General features: G+C 32.7%; 1 protein-coding gene across 1 annotated transcript in view; it reads left to right on the top strand.

Moving 5' to 3' along the window:
* Nucleotides 1-990: 990 nt before the first annotated feature.
* The window catches only part of LOC113385683 (B-cell lymphoma/leukemia 11A-like), a 238,793-nt gene continuing 226,592 nt past the window's right edge, over nucleotides 991-13,191 (top strand). The window contains exons 1-4 of the mRNA XM_026623527.1: nucleotides 991-994; nucleotides 1,363-1,521; nucleotides 1,643-1,825; nucleotides 2,040-2,267. Coding sequence (XP_026479312.1) covers nucleotides 991-994; nucleotides 1,363-1,521; nucleotides 1,643-1,825; nucleotides 2,040-2,267 — 574 coding nt within the window. The remainder of the gene's footprint in view (nucleotides 995-1,362; nucleotides 1,522-1,642; nucleotides 1,826-2,039; nucleotides 2,268-13,191) is intronic.

Below are 13,191 nucleotides of genomic sequence, written 5' to 3'. Positions count from 1 at the left end.
ATCCGGCTTTAATATGCAAGTACCTACATATGTGTCTCAATGTCTCGGAAAAGCTAATGGGGAGCAGAGGTTCCGAGAATGTTCTACTAGCGTAATGGTTTATGTGCAAATTACTGCATTGATACACTACGTGGATCAGAACTAATTTTCGAAACGAAAGGTTGATCATTCGGTGAAATTTTTGTGGATTATGAATTATACTTAGCAATGGAATTAATTTATAATAATTGTATTTATATAAAGAAAAATATTTCTAGTCAAGAAGCGATTGACTCTATTAATCATCTCAAGGCTGACGCGGAGTGATTCGTTGGGAAAACAATTTTCATCTTAGCATCCAATATTTCGTTGGAAATTGACGGCCAAATCACATCTCAAAGGTTATATGAGATAGCTATCAAAATGATGCCACTATAAATGCATACGTGCTATTATTTTTCGTATTGATTTTTCGTTATCTGCTGTTATATCTGTACATATAAAAATGGTTTCCTATTGGATGATACTAGTCCTGCATGGGCGTGGAAATCGTGGAAAAATGTTTTGTTTTCCCGACAGATAATATTGCGATTTCATATCTCGATATACGTGCATGAAATAGATACGACCGATATTACACAAAAGACCGATATCTAGACATATTTCTGTATATTGGATATTAATAACATATTGTATCATTTCGCGTATCACTTTCATTTAGAAAACTGTGATTGGAGTCACGTTTTAACAACGTATTGGTATTACTTGTGAATTACTTCGGAAATGAATCGTTGGGAACTAATTTTCTTTTGTCGATTTTCATTATTATGGAAAGAAATTTGTCACCTTGAAATTGATGTTTTAGTTTTGTGATGCATTTATGAGGTATCGGGATCCATTTCTCTTTTCGATTGTGTAGAGTTCTACGTATATATCATTTGCATATATATTGTATTTATGAGTATAATAGAGACACATTTATGTTGTTAGTTAATAACTTTGACATTGTCAATGGGTCGTAACTTTTAGTCATTAATGGTATATATAAATATAACCGCAAACATAAATAGCTACTAAAAGCATATTGTTTATTAGAAACTAATAGCATCCAATCAGAAGACTGCATGCATTACTGGTTGAATGTATTTTTTTGATAATAATTTAACGACTGTTAGAATTACTTTCACTTCAATTCTATCGTAAAAGTATAATAGAGAATTTCAATAAACGATTAACAAAGGTTATTCTTAAACTAGAAATTCAGACCAAAGGAGGATATTTTTTTGCGATTTTCTTTATGGAGCTTGTAATTTTGTATTCAATTTTGTTTATGGAAAGCGAACGATTTTATGATATCTAACATTGCTTTCTTTTTATTTACAGCTGAAGCCGATGGAAGTAGCGAATCTAGCGATCGGGGTTCAGATGTCCTGACCTGTGGATCATGTCAACGGCCATTTGCTCTGTCAGATATCGTCAGATTTATTCAGCACAAGGTTCTCACTTGCCATAAGGAACCTTACGCTTCCTGCCACACGCAAGGTAAGCATTAATTTCATTCAACCGTAAAACATTAAACTTTAACTGTACATCGGTCATCTGATGTCAAGATAGATGACAAAAATAGCAAGCAGAATAAAATTCAGAATCGATTTTTTTACAGGTTCTACAAATGATCGGGACTCCGACGACTCTGGTCTTCCTCTTACCTCAAGGCGACAATGTTCGTCAAGGGCGAGTGGCAGTAGGGTCCAAACGCCTCCTTTGGCTAGTCCTGCTCTGTTACCACCGGCTGATCTCTTGTCGGATGGCGGAGCTTCGAGTACGCCGAAAAGATTGCTGGATGGTAAGTAGTTGTATGTCTTATGCCTAAAAAGACAGATAATCTAGATAATCACATAGAATCAATATTGGTCAATATTGGTGAGAAAACGTAGTTCCACGTGAACTTACAATGTTGTGTTCATGATTGATAACACTTGATCGATCTAAAGGTTATATTATTATTATTGTTATTGCTCTACAATTTTAATAATTCAAATTTATCACTTACCTTTCAGAAACCAATGAATCTCACTGTCCGAAACGAAGAGCATCTTCGAGTCCGATAGATCCTTGCAGTCCTTTGGATCCTGCAGGTTTAGTGAACAATGAGACCGGTGAAACCAAAGTCAAACAAGAACGCAGCGATAGCAGTTCTGGTCAAGATGATGGTCTCAGTCCTCCACATCCCGCCAAACGATGTCGAACCGCTATGGCGGACGCGGAGTCGAACACTATGCATAGTGGTAAGTTGATATAATTTTTAAAAATCTTTGATTTATTATTTGCTAAGTTTGCCATTTAACATTCTTGGAGATAGTGCATATGACCCCTCAATCATCTAATAGTCGATTTTTTGAATCTTTTAATATCAGTACTTCCATGTGGAATATCAGCAAATTTTTGGTAGTACTTAGATTGTCTAATTCGAATGCCAAACCAGTGATTGCTAGTCCGAGTATGAATTGATCTATTGTTAATGAAATATTTCAAAATTTACCTAATTTTAGTAATCGATATTTTTCCCTCTATGGTTATTCTATATATTTGATATCAAGCCTTTCATCAAATCAAGCCGTGCGATCCACGCAACCGGTCACCGTGAAAACATCTGCTTATCGGTTTACACCGTTAAATAGTAAATGGTTTCTTTTTTCTGTCTAAAATAAAAAACACGCTCGTGCAAAGAACAAAACGAACGAAATGGGGCGAAACGGATAAAAACTCAAGCATTCACGAAATGAATTAGTTCAGTTCTCCATGGTACACATATTATACATACACTGAAAATTTGATAAAGGTGATACTGCCTCCTGTGAAGTCGTGGGACATTTATTGTCAAATGCAGTAGTAGAGGGTGCATTGATGCTTTTGAATGAAACTACCCTGTAATGCACTATAGGGTTGGACATCGATGATCGAGGAATTATATAATAATTTTATAGATTAAAAAATTATTCAAGGCTGTCTTTTTTCAAACATTAAATATCTGTTGGATGTAAGGAGATTGAAATTTCGGCAACTTGACTGAAAACCAATGAACTCTTTTGACTGAATTTGTTATATACTTAACAAGTGGAATATCATTAATTTTATCTCATACTTAATCTTTTTGACTATAAATATTTTCTCTAGGTAGATTGTAATCGCTGAGGTCTACCCATTCCACTTGCAAAATTATTGAGCGATCCCGAAACAAACAAAACTTTTTACCATCCTTTATCTGCTGAATCCAGAGTACTTTACATCCAGTTAGCCACTGCCACTATGATATTCGGACTACCCTTTAAACTTTTAAACTTTTAATAGGGTCACTCATGCATATTAATTGCGAAAAGCATCGTTCCTGAATGTTGTCATGTGCCCTCATGTTGTGAAGGTATACTCAACCCATCCTGTAGATAAGGTTTGTTATCAATTTGGAAAAAACGATTTTGTAATAATACGATAATAATTAGATAAATTCGATTCGAACTCTAACTACGCATAGTAAAATCTAATAAAAATATGTATCTATTTATACTAATGCTTATAGCCATTAAAATTTATGCTAAAAATTAAAATTGATCCTGTAATTTATATTAATTATTAAATTATTTAGGACAATTTATATATTTATAAGGCACCTATATAGCAGATTTTACTTTGATCTATGTCGTGATCAAAAAAAATTGTTTTATTTTGTTTACAAATATACAAGTTTTATACTTCAGTTAATATTTTTTGATATTCATTTTATATGCAAAATTCTTATAATTATTATATTAATTACAAATTGAATTTTTGAAATTTTATGCCATTTAAAAACTATGCTAGAGCACATGGAAAAATATTTGTAAAATGGGATAATCCTGCGAATTCGTGATTGAACCGATGCAGGAACTGATCGATTATTGGACGCATTTAGTTTTATTGATGGTAACCTTTCCGTGTAAGAATTGTATTGAAAATGTTTTAGGGGGTAGATCTGATAAATTCAAGCTTTTCCATAATCTCAAAAAAAAAAATTAATCGAAATTCAATGTAAAACGTTCACAAAAAAGACGATAATTGATCAGCTATTGATATCAATCCAACCAATTTTTTATGAATTGTATATATTTTTTATAAATATAATATAGTTTATTAATAAATTTTAGGTGTTTTTAGTCGAATTTCAATTAAATCCACAATATTTTCGAATTATATTTTTTCTCCAACGAATTAATCGAGTCAGTATACCCGCGATACTGGACAGCGCAAACCGGTGCTCCTGTCAACAATAGTTCCGCGACTGATACAAAGCGGGGGATGCATCGTTTTATTTTATTAGCTCGGTTTCCTGTCATGGTACCATGCTTTTGGCTACTACAATACTTTATATTTTTTCTTTGCTGAATATCCTTTGCAACCATAATGTTATGCAAAAAATATAATCGTTTCTGCAATGGAATAGTCTTTTGTTGAACAAAATATACCATACTGATTCCTTACCAGTCAAAGAAGTTATTGATGAATAATTGACAACAAATTTTTCATGTTGTATTTATTACAAATTGTCATATTATTCCTCAATATAGTCCTTTACCCACGTGTGATTTTCCACCCTACGTTTCCCAAAAACAATCACCGCGAACTTTTATCTCTTCGCAAACCAGTGGGGTTTTTGCTTTACGTATACCAACTGTTTCAATCTATTGTCAATCATATCGGTAACTGATATATGCTGATAGCGTTACGAAAATATATAGTCTCGGAAACAAAATATGATTGCGGAGAAGATTCAAAGAAAAATCGACCGGTTGCGGCATTTCTGTCTTTGAAGAAAAAATATGCTGCAGTTAATAAAAGATGTTTTTATAATTTTGACCAGAAGAAAATTATATATATTTTAAATTCATTGTTTGGAATAGAACCCGGGATTTTGATGATTGCCGTCAAACCAAAGTACTGATTAATTTTAATTGCTATTTTTGAAATATAAGTTTGGTTACCTAACAATTTGTAATCATATTTAGTAGGTATTTATTTTATTATAATGACGTCATTATCAATTAGTATTCACATGCAAAATGAAGCCTAATCCTTTCTCTACGAATGTCGTCCATCGACGACATCCACTCGTCTACCTGTGCATACAAGTGTCGTCCATGGACGACATCTGCATTACGTACTGTGTGTTAAAATTTTGGTTACCTAACAATTTGTAATCGTATTTAGTAGGCATTTATTTTATTATAATGACGTCATTATCAATTAGTATTCACACGCAAAATAAAGCCTAATCCTTTCTCTACGAATGTCTTCCATCGACGACATCCACTCGTCTACCTGTGCATACGAGTGTCGTCCATGGACGACATCCGCATTACGTACTGTGTGTTATTCGTTTTAAATTTTTTCACTATGTGTTAAACCATTTTGCGTTTATATTAAGCGCAATTTTCTATTTTTCAAAACACTATTATTAATACTGATAGGAATATTTTAAAACATAGTTGTGTCTGGTCAGTTCAGTGACACTACTAATGACCACGCTGTTCCGTATAGCAGCGACACTCCTGCGGAAAACACTTTTGTAGCAAAGGGGTTAATTAGTACCTTTCATAAATATTATATAATATATCGAAATCTTTTTGAAATAGGATCTTAGTGCGTGAAACCTCCTAACGTTTTATTCTTATTATTTTTATACTGCCTGACAAGGAGATCCCTATTGTTACTCATCTGGGATTTTGATGTAACTTGGTGTAATGATATATTTGATGCCCAAACAGACCACCATAAAATATTAGAGGCATATAAAAAGTAGTTCAATTATAACAAATATTTAAAGTATCTACGCAGAATACAATGCTGTCTCTAAAGTATGGCATCGTGGCGTAGCTTACTTTTGGTCAGTATTTAGCCAAGTTGGATTAACAAATCGAATCAAAATTTCCTTTATATTGAATCAAACATTACATTGCGCCTTAAAATTTTTGTTATCCCTTTTTACCAACTGATCTTAAGATTTCTTCCAGCATGCATAATATCTTGATTCCATTATTATTTAAAGTAAGATAAAACCAACCGACTCATGTGTTATTACAAAAGAATCATGAATGCACATTCACATACACATCGGAATATTCTTTCTACATATTCATTTATCTTATCCTTCTGCGAGGAGTAATCTGATATGATCGCGTGCGTATGCGGTGAACGGAGACAGCTGGACCCGCATTCATAAGATCTTCAATAACAAATATTACACACGATGCCCGCCCCGAAGGGCGAAAGGGAGATATAATTAAAATTTGAACATTGGGATAGAGTGATTTAAAAAACGCTCGAAACGATCGAAATTATATTTGAAAACGGCGGTTGGTAATAAAACTTTACCATCATTGCTAAACGTCCCAATTTTCAGAATGCCAAGGGTACTAGCTTTGTAACTTGCAAATAATTTGCGAGCCTACCGTGGTGTAACCGGTAAGGACGTAGACAAGCACTAACTAGTCCCAGGTTCGATCCCAACCTCGGCCAAGCTCGATATCAAGCAGTATGATATCCAATTTCCACTTAAGTTTATAGATCAAAGATATAATCACATTTCAGGAGCATTGCTGCATCGCATACGAGCTAACACTAGTAAATATGTAGTACATAGTACATGCAAAGAAGAGTGGATGTCCTCTTGAAGAAAATAATCAGTTAGGAGCGAAAGTCAGAAAGCTCTTTTTTATTGTTTTAAAACACATTGAATGCATTAAAAACTACTTTATCTTCAGCATAATTTTAACTAGTTTTAAATTTTATTTATCTCCTCTCGATCAAATTCGTCCGAATCTTATCCCATTTGAATTTCTCAATAGGGTATGAAGATAATGATTTTTTCCACCGTTTTTTCCACTATTACGCTAAGTACTGGCACACTTTTGACATACCTCTGTCAGGCGCGTGTCAGACCAGCTGCATTTACATAAAATTATCTAACCGTTTCGATAGACAGTAAAAAACTAATAAAGGTACAACCGCGGCTCCCTATCTTGATCCGGTACCAGAGAACGAGTATCTAACGCGATGCCAGGCGTGTGCGGACTATTGACAATAATCAACCAAGTACAGATATGAAAGACCACAAAAAATCATCCCTTAACAATTAACATCACACGAAGAAAATGAAATAGAATAAGATGTAATCTATAAAACCTTAAGACTTATAATGACGGGATTTTTTTATTCAAAAAGCATAATTGAGTGATAGTTTTTTCTAACATTTTACCCTAGGGTAGAGGCACAAAGATCCGATTTGACTTTGAGCAATTATATTGCAAAAACCAAACCAATTTATTACGACAAATAATATATAATAAACAAAACAACTATCTGACTATCTTCAGTAAAACTCCCAACTGCTTCAACTTTGTGGAAATGTATTTTTTGCTGTTTTTCAAAAAATTGTCATCTGGTTCTTTTTACCCAATAGGATAACAAACAGATCCAATATTAACTTCCCGTAGGGTAAGTTATAGTAATCGTCCAAAAATCGAAATCAAAAATTTTTGCATTTCTCGACGTTTTGAAGGTTTCTGAACATTTTGGCATACTTCAGAAAAAATGGATGTGTGTGTGTGTGTGTGTGTGTGCGTGTGTGTGTGTTTTGTATGTCCGCGTTTTTTCGTCCACGTTTTCGGGCGCACGGATCAACCGATTTCAATGGTTTAAAAAACATTCGATTCCTATCGATAGGGAGATGTGCTGATTAGTTTTTGGCAAAGGCAGGTCCAGCCGTTACGGAGATATGAAGCAAAGAGTGCAGAAAATAGAAAGCGAGTTTTTGAGAGAACGGATCAACCGATTTGAATGGTTTAAAAAACATTCGATTCCTATTGATAGGGAGATGTGCTGATTAGTTTTCGGCAAAGGTAGGCCCAGCGGTTTCGGAGATACAGAGCGAAATGTTAAAAAAATGGCAGTTTTTGAGAGAACTAAGCGTCCGATTTAAATGATTCAAAGAACTTTTTGCTTGTTTCAACAAAATAATTGATTTTGGAAAAAAAAATTTTTTGTTTCGAATTTTTTTTTCAAAAAAATTTTTTTGTAATTTTGGATTAAAAATTCAAAAAATCACCCAGGCTAAGCACAGTCTAAGCGCCACTCTGGTACAAATGTTTACCCAAGTGCGTTTAGACTGTTTATGTATTGGGGCACTTTTCCAATTTTGTGAAAATTATTGAAAAATGTGAAAATGCCGCCAAGCTAAGCACAGTATAAGTGAAAATGTCGCACAGAATTATTTGCAAATGCGTTTAGACTGTGACTACGCGGGAGCACTTTTTCAATTTTGTGGAAATTTGGCAACTATTTTTTTTTTTGAAATTTGATTCGAAATGAAATGACGATTGTTAATGTTCTGGAGATGATAAATTGATTTATTTATAATTAACTTTGCGTAGGGTAAGATATAGTAATCGCAAAAAAATCGGAAATGAAAATTTTTATATATCTTTACGTTTCAAAGGTTTCTGAATATGTTGGCATACCTTGGAGAAAATTGATGTATGTGTGTGTGTGTGCGTACAAGATGAACACTTATCAAATTTTCATGAAAATAGGTCTGACGGTTTCGGAGATCTAGTAAAAAAAACTAAAAAAAATACCATTTGGCGGTCAACAATAATCATTAGACATTAGACATATGCACATCAAATTATCAGATATTTTATAGAGATTTTAACAATAAGTATAAATTTTGTTTACATTCCTATAGGTTCCGTACCAATGCTTATCCATTAGACGGCGACGCGGCGCTTACGCGCTTCGATATTTAGTCTCTATGCATTTAAAGCAGTAGAATTGCTTTGAAAAAAAGTTCAAAATTTCCAAAATATTTAGAAATAAATTTTTCAACAAAAAGCCTTTTTTTGTCAAAAATTTATAGTTTCTCAAAAATCTATTTTTTCAGAGTAATTTTTTTTCAAAAATGTTAATCTTATTAAAAAAAAAATAATTTTTGGTACGGGAAGTTCCAGCAATTTGCCTTAAGGCACGATGCCATGCGCCCCACTAGTTTTATTTTTAATTTTGGAGGGATTTTGCAAAATAAATGATAGCTATATTATTGGACAAATGCAAATATATACATTGCATAGGTTATTTTTTACAGAGATAACACGGTGTATAACCTTGATCTGGCATTTTATCAGAATTTATTATAGAATTTGTTTCTAGTAAAATTGTGTTTTTTTAAACTTAATTCACGTTTTTATTTACTAATTTTTATTGTTAACACCTTTGACAGAGTGAACGTACAGTTGGTCATTTTTATCCAACCCACATGTAAGCTTTCATAGGAGTTATCCATCTTTTTCACTACACTTTCAAATATTGTTGTTAAAAAATTCTTAACTTTCCTTATTTTTGAGATGTCGTTATTGGACCTGTTTACCAGCGGACCTTCAAGCTCCGATCTACACCATATATTTAAAAATTAATAATGACAATAATTTGAGCCGAATCAAATGCAATTAAATTTATGTGTATTTATGTGTAAGCCCTTTTTTAGTTTCTAAAATTACGAATACAATCTCATTAATTTGTACCAAGCAATAACAAGTCTTACAAAAAGATTTTCATATCTCCACTGTCTCTTAAGTGCGATTTCCAGTGGCAGTGTAAGTTTCACAAGAGTGGGCTTTTTCTTGGGGGATGGGATGTCACTTCTGTTGCGGTCTGCGGTGTTTCTTTTTTATCCCGACATCTTCGCTTTCGTCCCGACAGCTTTTTATAATAATAATAAATCTCCGGCGGTCCGAGCTAGCTATGAATAGTGGCCTCGGCTACCGAGAGAGCCGTTGCTGCGACCGCACATTTCCATAAAACCGCGTGACGTCCGGGTCGAGAAAGAGCTGCACGAAAGCAGCCAAATCGCCCACTCCGAAGGAAAAAGATACCCAAGCGGGAGGGCGGTTGTTTTGTAGCGCGCCTTTTGCTGGACATTCTGGCACTTTATAGCGCGATTTTATGGCATTTCACACTCTATTATAGTGGGAGTTAGTATTTATTTTCGGGAAGGAAATATTTATGGAAATTTGATAGAATGAAAAAAAAATCGAATTTAATCTATGAGACGCCCATAGTAAAAATGTATATATGAATGGCTAAAATTAGTCTTATAGCTATTGGACATAAAACTAGGCGAAAGATTTTTTTTATTATTTTTATTTTTAACAGCCATTATATTACAATATGCTTAATATTTGAGCTATTTGGTTCAATTCATTCACTCACACTTATACAAACACATCTGAAATTATTGTGCGAAGTTTTAGTATGTCAATAGTTGTCACTCCAATAAGTAATTTACCAATTCCACTCAGTTTTCCAAAGATGTAGTAATATAAAATACCTTGAATGAGGAATCTTTTTCAAGCTTTCTTGAAACTGGTGTCCAGTTTTAAGAAATGTTGAACACTGCTTAGCTTTATTTCGCTGTCTACAAATCTATATTTAGATCGTCATGTAAGGTTTTATCACTGACAAACCAAGGAGCAACCGTGAACTGTCTCAAAGTTTTAGACTAAGTTCTCTACATTAACACACCATTTGTACTAAATGCTTATTATATGAGCTTTTTGGTCATATATGAAATACTGTACTAAATTTTAGTATGCCAATATCTGTCCCTCCAATTAGTGATTTACCAGTTCAGCTCAGTTCTCTAAAGAAGTAGTAATATTAAATTTCTTCAATAGTGTCTTTTGGAATCTTTTTTTAAGTTTTTTTTGAAATTGGTGTCATAACACTGCATAGCTTTATTACGCTGTCTACAAAATCTATATTTAGATCATCATGTAAGGTTTTATTACTGACGGACCAAGGAGCATCCGTGACCTGTCTCATTTTAGGCTAAGTTCTCTACATTAACATTTATACTATATACTGAATATATGAGCTATTTGATTCAATTCATTCACTCACACTTATAAGCATACTTATAAAATACTGTACTAACTTTTAGTATGCCAATAGCTGTCCCTCCAATTAGTGATTTACCAGTTCAGCTCAGTTCTCTAAAGAAGTAGTAATATTAAATTTCTTCAATATTGTCTTTTGGAATCTGTTTTTCCAGCCATCTTGAAACTGGTGTCTCAAGAACTTGGGAAACTAGTATGAATTTTTCAGTTTTAGGAAATCGTAAACACTCCTTAGCTTTATTATGCTGTCTACAAAATCTATATTTAGATCATCATGTATGGTTTTATTACTAATGAATCTAGAAGCTTTCGTGACCTTTCTCAAAATTTCAGACTGAACACAATATTCGCCCATATATGGGTTTTATCACAGCCTTGTGAATAAATAAAAGTTTATTATCAAGAGATAGAATTTGTTCGAATTCTATAGTTTTTAATTTTATGCGAGCATAATGCTCCTATGGAAGATATAGCAGTATTAATTATATAGACTTATTTGCATAAATCTGACCAAAACGATGCCAAAACGCAAATTAACTATGTATAACAAAGCTAAATATTGATGCATCAATCTCGATAGTTGATAATTAATTAAAATCATTTTTATTGAATCTTTTGCATTAATATACTTTAACAAAAAATTCTATGTTTAAAAAGTAAACATTTTACAGTGATTATCTAACAGCTTCAGATTTAATTTTCCATCCTGTACCTCAATTCAAATCAATTCAAACGATTTTCTAACAGAAATAAGCTACGAATATGCAAACAAATAAGTTATTCATAGTCTATAAATATTGTCTGCATCTTTTCTTCTTGATCCGGTGATTGTGACACTTAACCCCTGTCCTGCTTCCGAATTTCTTATGTAGAAGGTCATATATTGTATTAAAGGCTAAAAGTCTGTTAGTGGACCCTTCCGCTTTTTTATAGAAACGACCACCCTCTTTTTATGGTTTGTTATCGGCCACTCAATTCTTTTGGCATACAGACATATATTATTATAGAGATATTTTTACTGATAGGTGTATATATCTATTCACTTAAATCATAAATCTGTTATGCTTATTATACTCCGTAACCAATGCGATTATAATCAAAATGAATTAAAAATATTGTATTATATATTAACATTTTATATTGAGTATGAAATTTACACTTGGCTACTTAACTCTTTGGCTAATTATTGTATATTACCTTTCGGGCTATTGTGAACCTTCCGTAATTATTCTCATGAGCCGCAGATTTAATAATCTTTAACGTCGCGTAATTTTTTTTCACTTATTATGCACGGTAATCAAAATTAATGACAAAGTGTATTAAACTTTATAACGGCTTTTGAAGGCGTATCAAATACAATATTAGTAATAGTGGCAAACGAACTTTCCATTATCGTAAATTGTCTAAGAATTTCTATTGAGATAATTGAAATACTAAGAAATCTATGATATTCCTTTATGGCGACTCTATTCCTGTGGTTGCTGTTGGTGCGCAAATGGCTCGATTGGTTTTTTAATTATAGATAATTCATATTCAGTTGTTTTTTTATTTTAAGAGCTTGAAGAGCTTAATTTAGTATACCTATATAGTAATTAATACAAATAATTTGTATTGGAAATTTTATTCTTTATTTAATAATTATTTTCACGAAAATATTGAACCTGCTGATCGTCCATTTAATCATTAAATGCAAGACATTAATCTTTAATGTCTCGCTTTTATTTTGAACCTTTTTTAAAAGTGCATCAAATATAATTTTCAGCATCTATATGATGTAATTAAAATACTATATTATTAAGTACTATTTTCAATACATTAAAATTGTAAAAGTATTTGTCCTATGCTTCAGTTTTCAGTTTCTTGCATTTTCTTTTTTCGCGTAGGTTATCAATCATCTGCATTCTTCTTCTTCCCAGTGCTTTTAGTTCTTCTATTTTACCTTCAACGATGTGTAGGCACTCTTTTGGCAAAATGGGTCCAATCCAGTTTCCTTTCCTTTTAATGATCTACTAATAATTTCTCACCACATCTTCATTTGTTGCCTTCCATCATACTATTCTATCAGTCAACAACATCACAAAATATTTGAAAGATATGTTTTGACGATTTGTGAGAAATTTGTGCTGAGCTTACAGTGAATTGGTGAATCATATTATATACTGATCGCGTAAAACTGTTTATGTTTAAACTGTTTATTACTGAGTAATAGCACTAATATTATCGTTATGAA

This window comes from Ctenocephalides felis, unplaced genomic scaffold (genome assembly GCF_003426905.1).
Source record: "Ctenocephalides felis isolate EL2017-DRISC unplaced genomic scaffold, ASM342690v1 CF-g0.4_SCAFFOLD_03571, whole genome shotgun sequence".
NCBI lineage: Eukaryota > Metazoa > Arthropoda > Insecta > Siphonaptera > Pulicidae > Ctenocephalides > Ctenocephalides felis.
The sequence above is the reverse complement of the archived record's forward strand: the minus strand, read 5'-3'. Positions and strand labels throughout refer to the sequence as shown.